A 20,294-nucleotide genomic window follows, 5' to 3' on the forward strand; every position below is an offset into this window, starting at 1 on the left:
ATGAAATCGATTGACGGGAGGTGACAGAGGAGGAAGGAGGCATACGCAGACTGATGCCGCAGTTGTAATGACAACATAATTTATGAGCCTTTGATCAGCTTCCGGACAAATCTGAGTGAAAGTTCCGGTCAATGACATGAAATTTACCCCTCCCCATGACCATCACGACCTGCACATCTCTCCAAGTCACTCACTCTTCCTCAACAACCTTTTGTAACTTCTTTGGCTGCTTCAAGACTACCCTCTTCAAGACCTGATCCCTCCCCTCCGCTGAACACAGCGACCCACAAGTGGGAAGCCATGACCCATGCATTGAATGACAAAGCTCAAGCCCCCCTCATCGCCGCCTACAGTTCTCCCAATGAGACCAAACAATTCGAGCACCTTGTCCCCTCCCCCAAAGTCAGTTCAGACGGAACTCTTGACACAACCACAAAGACACAATATCTCGGCCAGCTACGCGCGTCGACTAAGAAACTTCAAGAAGATATCAACACATACCTGACTCAGAAGATGGAAGAGGACAAAAGAGCCGGGGCGGACACGGTCCAGGGAAAGACAGCAGATGAAGTCGAGGAAGAAAACTATGGAGAGGCACCAGCAGGAGAGGATGACGATGCAGCGACTTGAGACATTTCTATCCGCGCCATCTTATTCTATTAGTCGCACTCTGCGTATCTCTGACTCAACCCTCTGTAACTGATCACGCCTGGCTGGCCACCTCGTTCTGTTTTCGGACCGCACATCCCAGGTGTACCACAGAATTGCTATCATCAATTGTTAGCACTAACCACCCTCACAGCCTGGGGGACCAAGCATTATCAGGCCTTTACTTACTCTGGAAACACACTGATAACGCTACTGCCTAGTCTCTTGTAGCAGACGCCGCAGACTCGATCCTCGTCGACTCGCACTTTACGTTGACGACCACCGTTGGAGGCTTCCTCGCCAAGGAGCAAGCCGGCCTGAACACGAACGGCTTCGACTTTGCGGAGACCCGCACTGATCATGGCTTCGTTCATGATGGTATTGGCATTCCTCATGCGGCCTCGGAAGTAGAATTCGAGCTCTTGGACCAACAGCTCTTGTGGAATCATCTCTAGCGTGGAGCTGGCGGGCAATCGGGCTCCGTGGCGGGCCATCAACTCGATAGCCGGGGCAAATTTCGGTTTTTCTCCCTTGGGCGGATTGAGATATAGGTTGAGCAGAATATGGTAGATGGATGGTTGTTCGTCGACTGGATCAATTGTTGATTTCCGACGGGAATATTGCTTCCCTCTCGTCCCATTCGAAGCAGCTGACGTCGACTCCTCTAGATGGGTCTGATTGCAATACTCTTCCGCCTTGACCACATCATCGAGCTTGAAGACATAAATCTCAAGGGCCTGCTTATGGTTGCCCATCTTGCTAAAGACAATGGCTCGTGCTTCGTACAAGTTCGGGTCGTCACGAGAGAGCAGGCCCAGGGTTTGGGCGGCCGAGTATTGGTCCGAGGTGCGCAACAACGTGAGCAGTTTATCCAAAGTTTCTGGCCGATTTTCCAGGTCGGGCTCCTTGAGGCGTTGGAGATAAATGGTGACGAGTTTCTGATGCAGCTCGGGGGTCTGGTCATCGAGCTCATCGACCACGTGCTCGAGGTATCTCTGCGCTAAGCCTTTGTCAACGGGTTCCAGAAATGACAAGACTTTGTCCCGAGGGAGTGATTCTGCAATCTCCGTATCAGCCAGGAAGATTTCCAGGGCTAGGTTCGGCTCGACCTCGAGTGGCCATTGTGCGAATTCTAATATCAAATCGACCAATTCAGGGCCGAGGTTCTGCAGATAGGAGATGGTTCGCTCCGGTCCGTGTAGTTGAGGATCAACATCAGCGATCTTGTCGTCTTGCCCAAATTTTTGCAGCCTTTGGAGGGCTTGACGGTGCAACCTCTTGCCGTAGAGAAATTCGATCAGGTCGTTGTAGCGTTCGCTGTCCTCAAGTTTCGTCATGACCACGTCCGGGTCGCAGAAATTGGAGATGCGAAATAGAGAGCTTGCCAGAGAAGGGGTTGCATACATGTGCGCGCGAAACAATGTCGTGTCGACCAAGCGGGCCACGGCTTGGAGCTTCTCGGGAAGATCAATGTCGTCGAGCGAGGGAATTCCGAGCAGGTATTCTGTGATTTGGCGAATGTCCTCGGTCTGCGAGTTGTTCTCCACGTCCGATAGGGGCCTGACCGTCTGATCGGGGTTGAAGAAGCGTTGGAGTCGACGGCGCACATCGGCCAGAAAGGCTTGCAGCTCTCGCACCGCCATTTTGAGCTCCCTCTCGCTCAAATGATCTGAGCCAGGCCGGATCTCGGCGGTTCGAACGCTTCTGATGCTCCCCGCGTCCGCTTCCGGAGGCGACCCGGTGGTCTTCTTGATCGAACCGGTGATGGAGCTCGACTTTTGGTGCCCTTGGTTGTGGCCATCTGAGGCTTTGGTAGACCCCGACACGTCCGTGCTATCCTTGCGCGTCGGTTCTGCCAAGTCGCCGGCGATTATGTGTGGGTAGAGCTTGATAACACGTTCTGGAGGTGCCGAGACCTCGCCAAAGAGATCCAATGCATCACGGTATTTCTTTTCATCAAAGAGTTTTTGGGCCTTTTGCATTTTGATTTCTCGAAGGCGGCCTTGTTTGTCCTTGATCAAGGTATCTTCGACTATTTCCAGGAGACTGATGCCCTCGTCTAGCTGTCCCAGCTCGACGAGGGCATCGACCTGGTCATCGTAGCTCAAACCTTGCATCCTCCAAACGCCACGCTCGCTGGCGACGAGAAAGCCCTTTCCCCGATGAGCAAGGCTGATGTTTGGATTGGGAACTTGCAACAGAACGGCTCCGGGAATCTCGATAGACTGAAGCAGTGTCAAGGTGACGGGGTTGCGAACCTCCAAGATGCCCTTGTTGGGGTCTTGCAAAGCGAGCAGATACGGGTAGGAATAACTGACTGCCTGAGGGGGGACTCGCCAGGGTATCTGCCGCCGGTCTATGGGCTCAGCGGAGCGATCGATAAACAGTGTGTTGATATCTCTTGCTAGAAGCATCTCGTTGTCGCCTAAGCCGGTGGCGAGGGGCTGGGGAACCACGGCGCCCATGCCAATATAGCTCATGGTACCACCGAGTCTGCTGGACTCTTGGCCAGGGGCTCCTCCAATGCTGCCAGGCCCAACGATGGGCTTAATGTCCTGGGACTCGATATCTACGAATACATAGTTTGGAGTGAGCCCAGCGATGATTTTGGTGCCGGTGGCCCAGGTGAGGGACTTGATGGTATTGGGCAGAGCAATCTCTGTTGCATCATGGTCAAGTTCGCCATCATGCCACGACCAGAGGAGAAGGCGACGCTTGACGGCAACGGCCAGGCGGCTGACGAGGGTGGGAACACCAGTGCTAGGCTCCTTGACGATATTGCTAGTGACGGCGAAGAGGGAAGCGCCTTTTGTCTTTACGAGTTGTTCGGCGAGTTCATAGGTTCCAAGGTCATGTATTGAAACCAGGCTGTTGCTGAGGGAAATCAAGATGTTGGCTTCACGAAAGACGGCCAGTTGATCGATCTTGTATCTCGAGAACTTTTCGTATTCGCGCAGGAGTTCAGAAGGGTTGGGGAGGGGAGAGGGAGGGGAAACATGGTCGCTAGACGAGTCCTGAGGCGTGTCTGAAGTTGGCTCGGAGGGCTGGGAAGGGGGGTTGTTGACACGATATATTCGTAGAGAGCCGGTGTTGAGGCCGACTAGCAGTTGGTCGCTGTGAGAGAGGATGGACTCGATTTTGGACTTGTCGCGCTGCTTGAGCTCAACGATAGGCTGTGCCGTGAAGGCAGACAACATTGAGGAAGATGAGGGGACGAATGCGCATGGCCTGCAGGATGGTTGGGTTGGGAGAGGGAGCGAGGGCTGATGTTGGCTGTTGTGGTAGTGAGGAGAGTGGTGGGTTGAGGTTGATGTTGTTGGAGGATTGAAGCCTTGGAGATCAAGTGACGTGATGATACATGGCTTCAAATGTTTGCTGGCGCAGAGAGTCACCAGTTGCTGCTTAGGTCCCTATTCTCCGTAGGTAGGCCGAGGGGCGAGGGGGGCCGAGTGGCACTCGTAGCACCCAAGACAACTGCCACAAGACACCTACAGAGAGTATCTGATGTGGAGCCAAATACTGAAGTTTCGGGGGTCCGAGTGCCCAAGCGCCTCCTCGGCCCTTAGGCTCTGGGATGTCGGGGGCGTCAGGCATTGGCGACCACAAAGATCCACTAAATTCTTAAGCCTACAATAGCGGGGAACTATCGCTTGTGGTCGATACTCCGCGTATTGAACAGTCTTCCATCCCATTTGGCTTGTGAATATGAGATGAATACACACTCATGTTCTCACACCAGATGTTATACGCGAATGAGTACCAGGGCGAGATATGTAGCTTTCTCTAGTGAGTCCAGTCTTTTAACCAGTTGAGTCCGATTGGTCTGGCCGTGTCTCTGAATCAACCTCCTCTTGATCGTCAGCCTCGACCAGACGAAGAGTCTCTTCAATCAAGCCAAAATCAGCTTCAAGTTCTGCCATCAACGCCTCGAGGTCTTTGAGTCCTGAAAACTCCATGGCCGTCTTGTCCAGGAACTTTTCAAGCGAGTCATTCTCCTTGGCAAGTTTTTTTGTCTCCTTTTGCACAGTCTCCTCTTGTTTGGCGAGTGCTTTGGAGTTTGTGTGGATATCATCGGCTCGTGAGTAGAATTCGGTGATGCTGCTGGCACCTGTCGACTTGAGCGAGCCGACAAAGGCAGCCTTCGCTTCGGCGGTGCGACGGGCGGGGTCGGCAGACTGGTGGACAGCGGAAGAAGAGGCTGACGGGAATGAAATGCTATTGAGGTTCATGGTGGATCATAGAACAAATAACCACAGGTTGGGAGAGGGCGTATGCAAGATGGGACTTCAACGTGGTAGATGGCAGGTGGGAGGATGCTGAGGAGGGTTGGCACTTGTGATAATGTACCTAAGGCATGTATGACCCATGCTTCCAGAAGACCTATAGTCTGCATGCTGTGCTTGTTATGATGTCTGGAATCTTTGGCTACAGTAAAGCCGAGAAACCCTCGAGCTCCATCCCTAGGACTTTGGTCTCAGGGCACTATCTCACCAATGCTTACCTACCTAGGTACCTAGGAATTGTTGTTCACTTTGAGGTCAAGCTGTACCCCCAAGCTATGCCTACAGCCTCAGAGCTTCGAACACCTCTCTAGGTTAGGTACCTAGTAGGTACTCACTCCAAGTTCTTAGTTAAGATTTTGCGGCGCCCCCGGCGCCTCGGCCCCTCGGCCCACCATCACCTCCAAGTCCAACGCCAACGCCAACTCCTGCGGTTCGCTCCGTGCCTTTACTGCGCCGTGGCCCACAGCATGGCATCGACACCATGTTCAAAATATACTGTATGCTTCACCTTCCTCTCTCCATCCTCTGAACATCACATTCTATGTCATTGCGGCCATCCTAGCAATATCTGCCCTATGGATTCTCCGGCCCAAGACTCCAGAGCAGAGGTTCGCCACCACCGCTGGGCATCACTCCGTTTCTGATGAGCAACCTGCCGACCAGCCAAGCAAGTCGGCCTATACGGGCATCACACCTGGGCTTCAGGTTTTGCGTGAACGTAAGAATGCTATCATTGAGTACCTTCGTCTTCTCTCGTACCTATGAAAGCCCTTCATATATTGACCACCACAGTATCGTGGGTGTTCATGGTCTCGGCGCACACCCTGCCCACGCCTGGCTCTGGCAACCCAAAAGCAATCCCAAACACGGCCTTGCCGCCAAATTGGGCTATCCGTCAAACGACGTCCACTGATTGCGCGATCTTCTTCCCACCAAACTGAGGTCTGCCCAGACACCCTGTCGTGTCATGATCTACAATTACCATTCTGCCTGGCTAGTCAACGCTCGTGAACAACGCCTTTCCAACATCTCAGACCGCTTGTTAGACCTTATTCAAACCTACCGAGGGAGAATCGACCGCCCGATCATCTTTATCGGCCATAGCTTTGGAGGAAATCTGATTGAACAAGTCTGGTAGACCTTCTTTCCACTGTTTTAATCTACTGAATCTATCATTTTCGATGAAGCGGGTAACAATCGCTTCAGGCCTGGCGTTGAGCCTTCCGTTCATTTCTGCCACCAGTCTTTCAAAGACTTTCTCTTCTCCGACCAAGGCGTATGGTATCATTTTTCATCCCACAACCTCGGCCTTTTAACCAGTGTACGCCTTTAATGGAGGCCTGTCAATATTCCTACCAAGAAATCGCTAGGCTCCTTGTTACACATGAGGCCGATATTAATTCGAGAGATATTAGCCAATATATGCCTCTATGGCACGCCTGTCTATGAGTTGGAAGAGGTCTCATTTGGATTCTCGCTGTTCAGGACGTAGTCACTAATGTCATAGCAACATTGACATTTCATATCTGCCATGCCTGCTAAGCAAATCGTGGATCTCAGAATTGAAGATCTCGTGCCCTCATGTCCAAGGCAAACCAAGCTTATGCATCTCGACGGCGAGCTGGAAGAGATAATCGAGGCTTTCGCATTGTGTCTTTGCCTTAGCAGGAGTGTCCCCCCAAACATATCTAAGAGGGTTAGCATAAGCGGTTTTGAATAGGATGAGGACAAAGACTCACATTCCATGTCGACGGACCAGGACCGCATACGTGTCGGGATATTGATCCATGGCCTTCTCCAGCCATTCGGTCAAATCTTCCTCAAACGGAGTGTTCTCGATGATGGGGATCCGTAGAGTGTCGTGGAATCCAAGCATTCCCTTGCTGGGACCCTTGGGGATACCTTTGATCTGCTCAATGTTGCTGATCTCAAAGGGGGCGTCTTTGCCGTGTAGCTTTTCAACTAGCAGAGTCACGAGTACAGCCCATTGCGAGTGGGTGTGGATAGAACACAGGGCCCCGCGTTCAAACGCTGCCAGGAAGAGGGGCGTACAAGCTGAGGGCTTCAGCTCAAAGGGCTTTCGAACGTAGTTGCGTGCCGACGGAGGATATTTTGGTGTAGGCCAAGACAGAACGAACATGTTTTCAGGCTGAATCAGCTCTTTTTGAACGCCGGATGGAGCAATATAGACATGGTCATCTTTCCGGATGCTTGTACCTCCACCAGTCCCAGTCACCCAACCTTGGTGAAGATTAGTGATTTGATGTCCGGTCACTTTTTGGACCATTTGTCGCGCTCACCTAGCGTGTAGAACTGCCTGCATAGCCGGGGTATCAGGTTTGCCGGGTGGTCTGGGTCCTGCGACTGTACGAGCTGATCGTTGTTGGTGTCGGACATGGTGGCGGGGTAGCGGAGAGAGTATGGTAAAAATGGACAAATCGAAGGAGTTGGATCAAATTATCTTTCCATACCTGGCTATCGATTTCCAGGTTGCTCAGAGCTGTAGTAGAATCAATGTGATAGGGAACAATCAATGCCCAATCTCGTCAGCAAAAATTCTTGCCCACGTGGTTCTGATGAAGCGGGAAGAAGCCAAAGTTGATTCTTGGCACGGGCAATTAATGGTTTGGAAGGTGCAACCCACCCATTGTGGAAACATGGGAAGGTGGTCGATTGATTGCGTGACAAGTGCATCATCGCCTCTTCAAATTAGGGTCCAAAGGGCAAAGCATACATTGAACATGCCTTTCTATCAGTAACAGTCGTTCCTAGCACGAAACATCTCGTGACAGTAGTAGCGCAATATATGAACTGATTAAAATGTGATGAACACCACGCAAAAAGCCTACTTAGTCATGGACACAATACTGGATGTATTCACCAGCAGAATTTGAGAGGTGACACGCCCCCGGCTGGTTCTGAGTGCTTAGTACTGCCTAAGTCTGATAACTACCCCTAGCGTGAGAATTTACAGTGCAGATTCCAGCAACCTAATGCCCACTAGTAGGTGACTAACCTACTGCGGCTGCTTCGTGCTTCCCTATTCTTCCTGCACCCGCAACTGCAAGTAAAGGACACCTTTCAGTGTGCCATCTTGACTTGTGTCCACCCTGCCCTGCCCTCGACCCATTCGCGAACTTTCCAATGTTCAAATAAATCACCACCACCCTCACAAACTCTCGTTCCCTTTCTTCTTCTGTCTTCACCATCCTCTCCCAAATCGACCTCTACTTTGTCGAGTGTCATACCACCCTCTTTTACTCTTTTCTTTCTTCCTCTGATTGATCCTCCATCATGAGGCTCAACGCTGCCCTTACCCCGGCCTTATGTGCTACCGCACTGCTAGCTGGTGCCGCGTTAGCCCAGGAAGACGTAGAGCCTTCGTCAAGCATCGTGGAGAAGCCCACTTTTACAGTATGTTCACATCTTGCCACTGTTTCTTCCTCCTATTGACCATTTCCTCTCCAGCCCACCACCCTTAAAGCCCCTTTCCTAGAACAGTTCACCGATGATTGGGACACCCGATGGACACCCTCGCACGCCAAGAAGCAGGACTCCAAGAGCGAAGAGGACTGGGCCTATGTCGGTGAATGGGCGGTCGAAGAGCCAAAGGTGCTTCCGGGAATCATTGGCGACAAGGGCTTGGTTCTCAAAAACGCAGCTGCTCACCATGCCATCTCAGCGAAGTTCCCCAAGGCTGTCGACAACAAGGGCAAGACCCTTGTCGTCCAATATGAGGTTAAGCTACAAAACGGTCTAGAGTGTGGAGGCGCCTACCTCAAGCTACTGCGCGACAACAAGGCTCTTCACGCGGAAGAGTTCTCAAACAGCTCCCCATATGTCATCATGTTTGGTCCTGACAAGTGCGGTGCCACCAACAAGGTATGAGAGCATGTTTCCCAAATCTGGCGTCTTTGTCTAACTAGTTCAGGTTCACTTCATTTTCCAGCACAAGAACCCCAAGACCGGAGAATACGAGGAGAAGCATCTCAAGAGCCCCCCGCAGGCAAAGACCAGCAAACTCACAACTCTATACACCCTGATCGTCAAGCCCGACAATACCTTTGAAATCCTCATCGATAACGTGTCAGCCAAAACTGGCAGCCTCCTCGAGGACTTCTCTCCCGCCGTCAACCCCGACAAGGAAATTGATGATGTTAATGATGTCAAACCTGAAGATTGGGTTGAGCTTGCTCGCATCCCCGACCCAGAAGCCACTAAGCCTGAAGATTGGGATGAGGAGCAGCCATTTGAGATTGTCGATGAGTCGGCCGAGAAGCCCGATGACTGGCTTGAGGATGAGCCATTGACCATTCCCGACCCTGAAGCTGAGAAGCCTGAGGACTGGGACGACGAAGAGGATGGTGACTGGATCCCTCCCCAAGTCCCCAACCCCAAGGGTGACGAGGTCTCGGGTCTCGGTCCATGGACCAAGCCCATGATCAAGAACCCTCTGTACAAGGGCAAGTGGACCGCACCATTTATCGACAACCCAGACTACAAGGGGCCTTGGGCGCCTCGCAAGATCCCCAACCCCAACTTCTTCGAGGACAAGACTCCCGCCAACTTGGAACCTATTGGAGCTGTAAGTTTAAACGCGACCCTTGGCTTGTCAAATGCTATGGACCCACTGACTCGCTATAGATTGGCTTTGAGATCTGGACCATGCAATCTGACATTACCTTCGACAACATCTACATCGGTCACTCGGTTGAAGACGCCAATGCGCTCCGGGCTGAGACTTATGACATCAAGCGGCCGATTGAAGATGCCGAAGACGCAAAGAACAAGCCCAAGACGCCTGATGCCAAGACCACGACCCCGGGCCTCACTTTCGCAGAAGATCCAATCACCTTTGTCAAGGAGAAGCTCGAATTGTTTGTCGCTCTCGCCCAGAAGGATCCTCTGGGAGCCATTCAGGAATTGCCCGAAGTGGCTGGAGGCATTGGTGGAGCGCTAGCCCTCATCATTGCCATCATCGTGGGATTGTCCAGCCTGGGAGGCTCTGCCGCACCTAGCAAAGAAGATATCAAGAAGACGGCTCAGAAGGCCAAGGAGACTGCAGCTGATGCCAAGGACAAGGTTGTCGATGCGGCAGCCAGTGGAGCTGAGGCTGTCAAGACCGAGGTCAACAAGCGAACCACGCGTTCTAGCGGGAGTGCTGAGTGAAGGGCAGGTCGAGTTGCAGGGGATGTGCTTGATACTCGAACGAGATAGCAGGTGCTCTGATACCGCACAAGGTAACGGAGGGAACGAAAGTGTACTGTGATTTGCCGTCCATGAATGGGGGCCACATGTAGACGGAGGGATACATTTTCAAGGCGCCTGAGGCAGCCAGTGGCCCAACAAAAGTGGAAATGAAAGCGGCGTCTTTGAACGCGAGTCCATTGAGGTTCATGTACATCAGAAACATTCGGGGCAATTTGACACGGAGTTGAATGACGATGATGACGTCGAATCTAGAGTGTCGCGTTCAAGTTGTCGTGACCGGATGTGGAAGAAAGTAAGTCACGTGATATCAGATCCCGTGACCGATGACTGTTTGTAGTGCGGTGACAGTGTGCGTCGTCTGGAATGTCGTAAGTACCTATGTACAGATATATCTACCTACGTGCATGTATCCGTACATCATAGAATGGGTACCTACCGCAGGTACCTAACGAGCTACCCTTCAGTACCAAACCACTATCCGTTGACAGTTGCTGATTGATATAATGAGGACAATAGATGGGCGGGCATAGACCGTCTCTCTGTTGGAAACAATTTGATTTGAATTTCGACATGTGTCAACTGCTCTGTCGATCAACCTAGCGAGCGAGCAAGTAGATCAGACAATGACAACCGGCCGAGTGTGTCAAATTGATAGCCGACAGCCAGATATACATATATACTCCAGAAAGACCTCCAACCTATAGGCACAAATCCGGGGTGCCTGGGAAAAATTACACTTTTTGGGCCTTTTCCCCAATAATCGAGTAGAACGAAGGTTTCATTTCTTTCCTCCTCTCCCACTTCAGTTTCTGTTACTGTCGGCTCAAATCATAAGACTTATGAATGAGTAGGCATGGCGACTTGTTTCTCAGTGGCGATGGCATCCTCGGCCTTCCACAAGCTGGTGACGGTCTTCCATTGAGTGTAGAAGCGCAAACCGTCCTTTCCGTAGAAGTTGCTCATACCGGTACCGGCGACAGATTTCTTGTTTCCGGTGAAGCTGAACATGGGCAAGGGCACTGGGATGGGGACATTGATACCAATCTGGCCGGCCTCGAGCTCCTTCTGGAACAATGATGCTGTGGCTCCGCTGCGGGTGAAGACGGCGGCTCCGTTACCGTATTGGTTGCTGTTGATCAGGTCGAGGGCTTCCTCTGTCGTCTCAACGTTCAAGCACACCAATACGGGTCCGAAGATTTCTTCGGTGTAGCACTTCATGTGGGGCTTGACGTTGGCGATGATGGTGGGGCCAACCTATTCGTGGAGGAAAAGAGTATGTTAGTATTTTGGTTGACAGGGCGAGTTTGAAATTGTTAGAGAGGGATGGGGGAAGAGACAAAGACTTACCCAGTTTCCGTTGGGGTACTTGGCTGGCTTCTGGCCTCGTCCGTCAAGAAGGATTGTGGCGCCTTCGTCTTCAGCGCTCTGGATCAGAGCCTCAACTCGTGCCTTGCTCTGAGGGCTGATCAGGGGACCAAGATCTGCTCCTTCCTCGAAACCACCGTCCATAACCAAAGCTTTGGCGCGCTCAGCAATTTCAGGAACCCAGTCTTTGGTCTCGCCAATCATGACCAAGGTGCTGAGAGCCATGCATCGCTGGCCAGCGGCACCAAAGGCAGCGCCGGTGATGGCGTTCAAGGCGTGGTTCTTGTTGCAGTCGGGCAGGACGGCCGCGTGGTTCTTGGCTCCCAAGTTGGCTTGCACACGCTTTCCGTTGGCGGAGCCACGAGTATAGATGTATTCACCGGCGCGGTTGGAGCCGACAAAGGAGATAGCCTTGATGGCGGGCTCGTCAATGATGTAGTCGACGGTGCGAGCGGCACCGTGAACAATGTTGACCACACCGTCGGGGAAGCCTGCCTGTTTGCACAGCTCGGCAATGATCATGGCCGCACCAGGATCACGTTCGCTGGGCTTGAGGATCAAGGTGTTGCCAGTGACAGTGGCGAGAGGCACACTCCAGAGGGGAATCATGGCGGGGAAGTTGAAGGGGCAGATGGCGGCAGTTACACCCAAGGGTTCTCGGTAGGAGCGGGTCTCCATGTCTTTGGCAACTTCAATGACTTCGCCAGTCAATTGGGTGGTGATGCCACAGGCAGTCTCGCAGACTTGGAGACCACGGAGAACGTCACCCTTGGCATCAGCAAAAGTCTTGCCCTGTTCCAGGGTGATGGACGCAGCCAGACGGTCCATGTTCTGGCGGATCAGGTGAGTGAGCTTGAAGATGATTTGTTGACGGGTGATGATGGAGGTGTTTTTCCATGTCTTGAACGCCTTCTCGGCGGATGCGGTGGCAGCCTTGAGCTCAGCATCGGTGGATTGAGGAACTCGGGTCACAAGGTTGTTGGTAGCAGGATCGTGGAGGTCGATCCAGGTGGTGGCTTGTGAGGGGACGAACTTGTTGTCGATGAAATTGGGGGTGTCGACGATGTTTGTGATCTTCTCGTGGGTAGTGGGGTAGTCGACGGCAGCAGGGCTGGCTGCTGCGAGATGTCGGGTGGTGGCATGTAGCCGTCGCTTAGCGACTTGTTCTGCGGGAGACATTCTGGTCGAGGTGATGAAGGAGGAAGTGATTTGGGGCGAGGCTCTTCTGGCAGTCAATGCGGGGATGGCACGGCAGAGGGACCGTCTGGCAGCGGCCATTGTGTAAGAGGAGATGCGAAGAGGGGGACAGAATTTAAATACCAAGCAAGCTGACGAGCAGGCTGAGATGGGGCAAGACGGCGATATCGAGAAGAGATGAAAACAGAAGGGGCAGGCCAGCCAGCAATGATAATAGTAAATAGTAATGGGTTAAGCCGTGACGGTGTGGTTGTTTGATAAAAGGCAAGTCGGCGTCAACGGCGAAAGAAGATGGATCAATAATCTCTGCCCGAGGTTAAGGTTGGCACTGATCCATGATTATTATTGGATGCCGGTGACTCTCGCCCACTCTTTGCATCGGATAGGTCCCTGTGCTGCTCCTCCGGGGGACAGAATGGTCGATTCAGAGCCTAGAGATGCCCCGGTCCTCTGGCTGGATTGGACCCTCAATGCCTGCGCTTCTTGCTTAGATGGCACTAAAGGCTGGGGAATTTTGTACGGGGTATGGGTAACGTACAGTTCGCTTGTACGAGAAACCATATGATTCTGCGTGTTGATTGGTAGACAAGAATTCCGGGCCGAACTAGGGCCAAAATGATGGTGAGGAAAGAAGACCGAGAAGGCGGCAGTAAGTACAACCACTGGCCCGTGGTATACGATACCCCTTCAGGGGTATTTATCCTATCTTTCGGCGCTTTAGGGGCTGGAAGACCTCTATTTTGGCACCTAGAGCCGAACCCTTTAGGCGCTCTATTTACTTGTTCAACCTCCCACTCTGACCTGCGGCTACCATCGGTCTCCGTCGACACCGGCGTGACCGGCATTCTGGCCCAAAGTGGACATGCGTACATCCCTCCCACTCAGATTCTCGTCGTGAATTACCCAACTTCTTCAGCCCTTGCTTGTCAATCCGTTTCCTTTCCGTGTTCCGTCAAAATGCCTACAGACATGACCCATCCTGAATTCTCGGGATTTTTTTTCGAATAGGGTGTCTTCATTCCTCACTACTCGCCGTACGCTAGTGTCTGATCGCCTACTACTTCACCCTTGTCTTAAGCCTTGCCCGTGTAGTCATATACCAACCGGGCCAACTCATGCTTGTCACCCTTCTGGTTCTGCACCATCACCCGGCGTGTGTGATATCTCTTGCCATCAATCTCTTCAAACCCCCAATTCTGTTCTGCTGCCCATCGGTAGCCTTCGTCCACATTCTGAACAAAGCTATGCAGATGGTCATCTTCCAAGAATCGTGAATCTGTCTGACCGTCCTTGAGCTTGTTTCCCAGCATGAATGCCATCACTTCTGCAGGCATCTGTAGCACGGGCTCGAACCCGCCAGTGGTCCACATCCGAGATCGGCCTTTGATATTGCCAAAGATACGATCGCTATGATCTCTCTCCTGCCAATCTAAGGTCCGATTTTCCTGCGTAGTTGACAGGCCCGACGCCACCGAAGTGATGTCGATGTGAATGACCGAGTCTTTGGTGTATTCTTTTACGGTGAGCTAGACATATCAATCAGTCATCTGTTGGTCTTGGTATTGGTATTGCTGTTGGTCTCCGGGGCAAGGCGGGGTTGGTTGCGAAGTAGGAAACGGCACTTACCACCACGGTCGCTAATCCAATGGCTTTGCGGGTAAACCAGCTGAGACCTTGCAAGACAAACAAGGGATCAATTTCGTCGGAAAGGGACTTGTTCTGTGATGAAATCAGTATCAACTAGATCCTCGACCTGTGATAGCGCCGCTGCGTACCAGGACAAAAGTGCCCGACAGATTGGTCATGGTGACCTCGGGAGGGCTGGCCATGGTTGTGGGACTTGGCTGCGCTCGTTCACGGGAAGAAAAGAGTGACTGTAAAGACCTTGGAGTTCAAGGTGGTTGATCAAGCAGATACTTGTAGTCAAGGACAGTCGTAAACATGTGAACCAAGCAACTGTGACTCGGCTGACTGCTGACCGTGACCAGGATGGAGCCGTTCATGTGAGAAGGAACTCGTTTGTGAGGCTTCTGTCATTATTAGCTGGACGATAAACAAGAACACGAGAGAGGCTGCGGGGTGCCGTCATCCCCAGAACCCACTTGCCACAAAGCCCAAGAGCCCAAAAGTCACCCAATGGAGGAGATATTCTAGCAATTCGAGCCTTGCCAATGTAACTAAACTTGCTTTAGAGCGGGGCTTAAGGATCCCTCTCAGACTGCAGAAACAAATAAGCGCTTGGGATCTGGAGGGGCAGTTCTTAGGCACAACTCTGACCACCATCAACACCTAAAGATGCCGAGGTCCCTGGACGATCGTGGCGCCTAAGCACTTATAGGCGTGGCTGGTTCCTGAATGCTACCCTTCATCAAGCAACAAGTCCGGTGTCCTAACCCTCGAATTCCAATCCAAGCCCTTGAAGACATCCCCTCGTCCCTATTCAGGTCCGCCTCCGCGGACAAGTTATGCACCCACGACACCAAACAACCTCTGGAACCTCGGTTTGCGAGATCAGCCACATGCTTCACTTGATCTCGAATTCTCATACTTTTCATCACCAAGCATCAGGCATCAGGGTGACGGCGAGAAGTGTTGATTGTACGTAATTGTGCTTGATGGTTTTTTGGTGGCCCCTGCCTCGGTCTCTCGCAACTGCCTTGTGCCGTTCTCGCAACCACGACATTGCTCCTTCCTTGTTATGCAAGGCACTAAATACAATGCACTATACAACAACACAATAAAAGACTCAACAAGTTACTTAGACTTACGAACTGTGATCATAGGTCTAGACTGGCCGGTCCAATCCTTACCTCGAAGATAAACTGCTCATTATGTTAATCAAAAAGTTATAGCAACTAACGCTATGTCTATTGACTGCTAGGCGGATTGAAACATCCAACATGTCGTTATGCTTCTCGCGGGAGGATCATATACAACCAGGCTTTCCTCTACTATAAGAAACACAAATCTATATCTCCAGTAGAGCTTTCATAATGACAACAAAGTAATCTAATATCACACTATCAACCCTTCAGTCAACAAAATTCTTTCTTATTCTCTAATCATGCCTTCTTTTGAATCCTCAATCGACAGCGCTAGACTCTATTACGTCGACTATATCCCCACCCATTCCCCTTCCGCTCCTCCCTTCCAGCCCACCGATCAACCATCTCTCTATTTCACCGACAGAGACACTACACTAATATTCATCCATGGATGGCCAATGTCACATCGTATGTATGAGCACCTTCTCCTCCGTCTGAGTCAGACACATGGTGTCCGTTGCATTGCGTCCGACCGACGTGGGTTTGGCAACAGTGAATGGAGTGGCAACAAGGGGTACGACAAGGACATCACCTACCAGACCTTTGCCCAAGACACGATCGACTTACTTCATGTTGTTCGCGAGAACGGAGTACGAAAGTTTTACTTCGTCGGAGCCAGTATGGGCTGCGGCGAAACCCTGTTGTCGTATCTTTCCTGCAGCCCTGAGCTCCAACAGGACTGTCTAGGCTTCGTTTGGATGGGACCCAGCGCTCCATACCCCCTTGCGACTGAGACCAATCCAACTGCACCCACTCGCGAGCTTTGGGACATGATCTTGGCCGGGTTTCGTGCAGATCGTGTTGCCTTTGTGCATGCTAGTATTGGAGGGGTCTTTGGTATTCCATTCAACATTGGGATCGAGTTGCCCGAAAGTGTGTTGAACAAGTTTGAGGCCATTGTGGCCCAAGCCGACTCCCTTGCCATTGAGAGATGTATCCAGATCATCAGCAGCACCGATCTTGCCGAGAACATTAGACAGCTGGATAGGGCAGATGTCAAGATTCTCGTAATTCACGGTGACAGCGATCAGAGTAAGTCTTTCTGCTTCTCAGCGCTAATCCTTCTTGTCGACTGACTTCATGGATCACTCAGGCATGCCTGCCTCTGCTAGCGCAGATATCATTCAATCATTGGCCAAACAGACAAAGGTCAAGATCTACGACAAAGCAGCCCATGGACTTTACCTCACCCATGCCGACCAAGTCATCAAGGACATCTTGGAATTCGTATTCGGATCCAGAGGTTGAAAGGGGTGGACAGGAAAGTTTGCTGGAGGTTGATATTCAGGTCTTGGCATGTCGGTACATCCTGCCGCAATTTGGGGATCCAGCCAATCATCGTCTGCACCTCGGTTCCACCTTCTCCCATTTTTCATCTCCGCCCCAGCAGCATAACGTTATGGTCGTCCTCTTCCGTGTCTTTGAAGGCTGCTGTCATGTAATGCCACCCATGGTTTGATGCTCCTTGTGAGTGTTGCCATCACATGTTCATGGTTTCTTACTTTCTCATAAATATGCGATTTGACTTTTCACCTCAACCTCGTGCGACAACATATGTGTGTGTTTATATTTTCATGACCCCAATGCATGGTCCTCTAGGCTTCTCTCGATTTTCTCAGCCACAAGATCACCATTTGCAGACATCACTTATTCTACAGATACGTTGAGCCTTTTCCTTCTCCCACTACAGAGTGTGCACCGCAGCAGTCATCATGCCTGATCCTAGACCAAAGAGGAAGGCAGAAGCCGTGGAGGTTCCTGAGCTAGATCAAGACCCAGCAGAGCGTAAACGCTTACTAAACGTCCTTGCTCAGAGGCGGTACCGTCAGCGAAAGAAGGAGCACGTCAAGGAGCTCGAGGCTCAAGTAAATACCGCCACAGAGTCTCAATCCACTCCAAACGCTGTCAGCGTGTCATCAGACCAGCCATCGGATAACTCGACCCTTTCACCACTTACTCAGCAAACCTCGGTCTCTCATCCTAGTATGTCGACGAACAAGTCAACGTCCCAGTCCGATCAGCAGCTCGACCCTCGTATTTTTGAACCCATGGATGAGCCCACAGCTCTCAATACTGACCGAGACTTGCTGTCTGCGACCCACCACCAAGCTCAGTCGAGATTCACTCAATCTGACATATTTGCAAGTTACGACAGTGATGGCCAGATGCTTTGCCTTCCTGTCGATGACGAATGCTTTTGGGACATGTCTGTCGTGATCCCTTCATTACCAAATAGTCCATTATCAACATCAACTGGCACTTCATCCACCGGGAGCATTGCACCGTCTATGGTTGCACATCCATTGGCAGACGACTCGGATAGGCTATCCCCCCAACAATCGTCGAGGCAGGCATCAAGACTACCATTTCTCCAACCATATGCCCAATACTCGTTTCCGGATGAAGCTCACCTAGAGGTTTTGGAACTAGACCTGCTTCGCGGGTGCATGGCAATTGCAACTCGTCTCAACGTGCAAGAATCCATGTGGTCTTTGGCCGCCCAGTCTCCATTTACAGACCCAACCATCTCACTCGAACACTGGTCCCACCTTCCTGACAATTTGCAGCCAACAATCGTACAGATGACAGTCCCTCATCATCCTATCATCGACCTACTACCATGGCCAGCAGTCCGCGACAGGATGGCCAATGTCATGGCACAGCCTGTCCAAGTCCGCCCGCCCCAAGCAGCGTCTCCCTTGGCCTTGTTGGACTTTGTGTATGACATCGAAGACTCATCTGAAGGCATCCGAATCTCTGGGAACGATCCTTACTCGGGCATAAACTGGGAAATAGGAGAAAAAGTCTTCAAATCCTGGTGGTGGATTTTTGATCGCGGCGTCATCCAAAGAAGTAATGAACTACGGCAACAGAGAGGAGCACCGATACTAGGATCTAGTATGGGTGCCGTATTGGGTGAAGTGTTATGATGCAACACTTCCAGCTAGCAGATGCCGCTGCTACGATTTCTCAGCTAACTCAGTGGTTTGAAGATACCCCTCGGTCCAAACTGTTGCCTAGGTGTCAGCCACCTTGGAAATGAGAATTGATCGCGTCTCGACACTCTTCCGTGGTGGAGCCTCAGCAGGCGCCCGTGGGTTCTTGACTGGTACATGGGGACAATCTGATGTGTGGGGTGATCAGTCAGTACCCCAGCGGGTGGGTCGATGTCTTGCACACTTACATCGTGCCTGAGGTCCTTTCTCCGAGTCGTACATGATGAAAATGAACAACTCGTCCATTGTCATACTGTCTAGCCAGTACCTGGACTCCATATCAGGCTCACCGGCGTCTAAGAGGACCTTATGGATTGGGATCTCTTTCTCACCATTTTTGGTCAGGGTTATACTTGAGATAATAGACTTCCCCCTCATTACTCGGAATCACCCGATCTGCGGGCACCAAGTCATCTGGATCGACGCTCCGGAAGTCGCACAACGCAAGTGGGTTATCCTCCAGCGAAGCCAACAATGGCCGCCAAGTGCTTTGGCCTGTAAGCATACTCCTTGTTTAGTTTCAATGCCACCATCGCAAACTCACTTGACAATTCGAAATCGGTATCCTCCGTTATGGTATACCGCCTTCAATTCTTCTGGGAGGTGGTCGGCAATGATATTTGGACCACTGATAGCCGTCACATCATTGTGCGCGCCTGCAGCTGGGCCGTCCGGGATTGTCCAGTCATTGAGATCCACGACCATGGCCTCCCTCTGGACATTATGTCGCAACTATTCGTGTCTCAGGGTCAGGAAAGGTGGGAAGGTTCCCTGGCTCAGTGGCCTGGTGGCCGGCGAGAGGAAGTAGCGTTGGATGATTTCTCTTCTCCAGGAGTATCTTACCGTGACCTCCCAACATACGACTCGGTCAACGCCAAATTGCGCCCGCAGAAACTTTTCGGTCTGAGTCTGATATTGCCTAAGACCGCTCCATCCTTGGATATCGGAGACGTCAAACAGATCAGTCACGACCTCGAATCCCGTCTTGTCCAGCCCAAACGCCGAGGGCTCGCAGTCTCGAATGTCCTTGACGAGGATATTTTCATGTTGCTCGAACTCAAGGTTACTGGTCTGGGTATCGGGAGGGAGATTGGCCGCCTGTTCTGGCGATACAAGCACACAATATGGCTTTTCTCGCTTGTAAAGATCGAGGTCCGCGAGATAGCCAATCGAGGTGACGATGTCAGGCATCTTGGTCTCGTGTTGTACCGATAAAGCACACAAACACACACACTCTCTCTTTGTCTACAAGAGGATCAATGAATCAGATGTCTTCCGTTCTGCATTTGCGTAGCCGGGTCAATATCCATGGAATGCCGACAGAGGCTGCCGAAAGCCTGACTTTCCGGTGACACCATCCATTCGAAGGTTTGGCAACAGCGTCTTTCGTATGAATTTGCGCCTGATTACCCTGCCCCCGTGAATACTTGGATTGTCCCCCTGTTGTGGTATGAGTTACAAGAAAAGCTGGACAAGGATTTGATTGGCATAACTGGAAATTGTAATGACCGGAATGGACCTTCAGTTGCCTGATGATGCGTCCTATACCTTGGCCCAGTGGGCTCTAGAGGGACGCGCCATGCAGCTGTTGTGCCGTCCCATAGATTGAACAGCAACAACGTACATACAGTGTCCGTTCGATCACGGGAAAAGCGGCCCGGATACGACAAATGAATCGATAGGAGACACAGAGAGGGTGCCTTTTCCGGTGGAGGATAATCAGCCAAACCAACTCAGTTGCGTATGTATATATATATGTATGGCCTTTG

At 51.6% G+C, this 20,294-nt stretch overlaps 9 protein-coding genes across 9 annotated transcripts; 3 read left to right on the forward strand and 6 right to left on the reverse strand.

Moving 5' to 3' along the window:
* Window positions 1-71: 71 nt before the first annotated feature.
* Window positions 72-3,967, reverse strand: PV10_08127 (uncharacterized protein). The gene is made up of 2 exons (XM_016373107.1): window positions 838-3,967; window positions 72-767 (listed from the first exon to the last, which is right to left on the reverse strand). The coding sequence occupies exons 1-2, from the start codon at window positions 3,843-3,845 to the stop codon at window positions 704-706; spliced, it is 3,072 nt and encodes a 1,023-aa protein (XP_016220018.1). The 5' UTR covers window positions 3,846-3,967; the 3' UTR covers window positions 72-703.
* PV10_08128 (uncharacterized protein) lies at window positions 301-630 on the forward strand (the record flags this gene model as incomplete). The annotated part of the gene is made up of 1 exon (XM_016373108.1): window positions 301-630. One exon carries the CDS (start codon window positions 301-303, stop codon window positions 628-630), a length of 330 nt encoding a protein of 109 aa, XP_016220019.1.
* Window positions 3,968-4,227: 260 nt separating the features above from the next.
* PV10_08129 (uncharacterized protein) lies at window positions 4,228-4,944 on the reverse strand. The gene has a single exon (XM_016373109.1). It carries the CDS (start codon window positions 4,875-4,877, stop codon window positions 4,449-4,451), a length of 429 nt encoding a protein of 142 aa, XP_016220020.1. The 5' UTR covers window positions 4,878-4,944; the 3' UTR covers window positions 4,228-4,448.
* Window positions 4,945-6,050: 1,106 nt separating this feature from the next.
* PV10_08130 (methylthioribulose-1-phosphate dehydratase) lies at window positions 6,051-7,776 on the reverse strand. Its single transcript, XM_016373110.1, has 3 exons — window positions 7,232-7,776; window positions 6,671-7,172; window positions 6,051-6,619 (listed from the first exon to the last, which is right to left on the reverse strand). Exons 1-3 carry the CDS (start codon window positions 7,326-7,328, stop codon window positions 6,511-6,513), a joined length of 708 nt encoding a protein of 235 aa, XP_016220021.1. The 5' UTR covers window positions 7,329-7,776; the 3' UTR covers window positions 6,051-6,510.
* A 263-nt stretch (window positions 7,777-8,039) lies between these two features.
* Window positions 8,040-10,648, forward strand: PV10_08131 (uncharacterized protein). Its single transcript, XM_016373111.1, has 4 exons — window positions 8,040-8,345; window positions 8,400-8,813; window positions 8,863-9,516; window positions 9,576-10,648. Exons 1-4 carry the CDS (start codon window positions 8,226-8,228, stop codon window positions 10,098-10,100), a joined length of 1,713 nt encoding a protein of 570 aa, XP_016220022.1. The 5' UTR covers window positions 8,040-8,225; the 3' UTR covers window positions 10,101-10,648.
* PV10_08132 (methylmalonate-semialdehyde dehydrogenase (acylating)) lies at window positions 10,484-12,982 on the reverse strand. The gene is made up of 2 exons (XM_016373112.1): window positions 11,490-12,982; window positions 10,484-11,396 (listed from the first exon to the last, which is right to left on the reverse strand). The coding sequence occupies exons 1-2, from the start codon at window positions 12,783-12,785 to the stop codon at window positions 10,980-10,982; spliced, it is 1,713 nt and encodes a 570-aa protein (XP_016220023.1). The 5' UTR covers window positions 12,786-12,982; the 3' UTR covers window positions 10,484-10,979.
* Window positions 12,983-13,711: 729 nt separating this feature from the next.
* PV10_08133 (uncharacterized protein) lies at window positions 13,712-14,702 on the reverse strand. Its single transcript, XM_016373113.1, has 3 exons — window positions 14,480-14,702; window positions 14,331-14,423; window positions 13,712-14,230 (listed from the first exon to the last, which is right to left on the reverse strand). The coding sequence occupies exons 1-3, from the start codon at window positions 14,531-14,533 to the stop codon at window positions 13,778-13,780; spliced, it is 600 nt and encodes a 199-aa protein (XP_016220024.1). The 5' UTR covers window positions 14,534-14,702; the 3' UTR covers window positions 13,712-13,777.
* Window positions 14,703-16,976: 2,274 nt separating this feature from the next.
* PV10_08134 (uncharacterized protein) lies at window positions 16,977-20,271 on the forward strand. The gene has a single exon (XM_016373114.1). The coding sequence runs from the start codon at window positions 17,242-17,244 to the stop codon at window positions 18,457-18,459; it is 1,218 nt and encodes a 405-aa protein (XP_016220025.1). The 5' UTR covers window positions 16,977-17,241; the 3' UTR covers window positions 18,460-20,271.
* On the reverse strand, window positions 18,547-19,716 carry PV10_08135 (uncharacterized protein; the record flags this gene model as incomplete). The annotated part of the gene is made up of 5 exons (XM_016373115.1): window positions 18,547-18,653; window positions 18,714-18,793; window positions 18,858-19,013; window positions 19,070-19,257; window positions 19,369-19,716. The coding sequence occupies 5 exons, from the start codon at window positions 19,714-19,716 to the stop codon at window positions 18,547-18,549; spliced, it is 879 nt and encodes a 292-aa protein (XP_016220026.1).
* Window positions 20,272-20,294: the final 23 nt, after the last annotated feature.

Source organism: Exophiala mesophila (genome assembly GCF_000836275.1).
Source record: "Exophiala mesophila strain CBS 40295 unplaced genomic scaffold supercont1.6, whole genome shotgun sequence".
In the NCBI taxonomy this organism is placed as follows: Eukaryota; Fungi; Ascomycota; class Eurotiomycetes; order Chaetothyriales; family Herpotrichiellaceae; genus Exophiala; species Exophiala mesophila.

What these genes read in the sequence shown, in the direction of transcription:
- PV10_08133 (XM_016373113.1), bottom strand. Translation starts at nt 14,533, where the DNA reads ATGGCCAGCCCTCCCGAGGTCACCATGACCAATCTGTCGGGCACTTTT. An exon ending in TGTCGGGCACTTTTGTCCTG is followed by an intron (nt 14,424 to 14,479) that starts GTACGCAGCGGC and finishes ATTTCATCACAG; the next exon opens with AACAAGTCCCTTTCCGACGA. An exon ending in TTGGATTAGCGACCGTGGTG is followed by an intron (nt 14,231 to 14,330) that starts GTAAGTGCCGTT and finishes TGATATGTCTAG; the next exon opens with CTCACCGTAAAAGAATACAC.
- PV10_08129 (XM_016373109.1), bottom strand. Translation starts at nt 4,877, where the DNA reads ATGAACCTCAATAGCATTTCATTCCCGTCAGCCTCTTCTTCCGCTGTC.
- PV10_08130 (XM_016373110.1), bottom strand. Translation starts at nt 7,328, where the DNA reads ATGTCCGACACCAACAACGATCAGCTCGTACAGTCGCAGGACCCAGAC. An exon ending in CAGGCAGTTCTACACGCTAG is followed by an intron (nt 7,173 to 7,231) that starts GTGAGCGCGACA and finishes ATCTTCACCAAG; the next exon opens with GTTGGGTGACTGGGACTGGT. An exon ending in CTGGTCCGTCGACATGGAAT is followed by an intron (nt 6,620 to 6,670) that starts GTGAGTCTTTGT and finishes TAACCCTCTTAG; the next exon opens with ATATGTTTGGGGGGACACTC.
- PV10_08131 (XM_016373111.1), top strand. Translation starts at nt 8,226, where the DNA reads ATGAGGCTCAACGCTGCCCTTACCCCGGCCTTATGTGCTACCGCACTG. An exon ending in TGGAGAAGCCCACTTTTACA is followed by an intron (nt 8,346 to 8,399) that starts GTATGTTCACAT and finishes TTTCCTCTCCAG; the next exon opens with CCCACCACCCTTAAAGCCCC. An exon ending in ACTTGGAACCTATTGGAGCT is followed by an intron (nt 9,517 to 9,575) that starts GTAAGTTTAAAC and finishes GACTCGCTATAG; the next exon opens with ATTGGCTTTGAGATCTGGAC.
- PV10_08132 (XM_016373112.1), bottom strand. Translation starts at nt 12,785, where the DNA reads ATGGCCGCTGCCAGACGGTCCCTCTGCCGTGCCATCCCCGCATTGACT. An exon ending in AGTACCCCAACGGAAACTGG is followed by an intron (nt 11,397 to 11,489) that starts GTAAGTCTTTGT and finishes CTCCACGAATAG; the next exon opens with GTTGGCCCCACCATCATCGC.
- PV10_08134 (XM_016373114.1), top strand. Translation starts at nt 17,242, where the DNA reads ATGCCTGATCCTAGACCAAAGAGGAAGGCAGAAGCCGTGGAGGTTCCT.
- PV10_08127 (XM_016373107.1), bottom strand. Translation starts at nt 3,845, where the DNA reads ATGTTGTCTGCCTTCACGGCACAGCCTATCGTTGAGCTCAAGCAGCGC. An exon ending in GTTATCAGTGTGTTTCCAGA is followed by an intron (nt 768 to 837) that starts GTAAGTAAAGGC and finishes AATTGATGATAG; the next exon opens with CAATTCTGTGGTACACCTGG.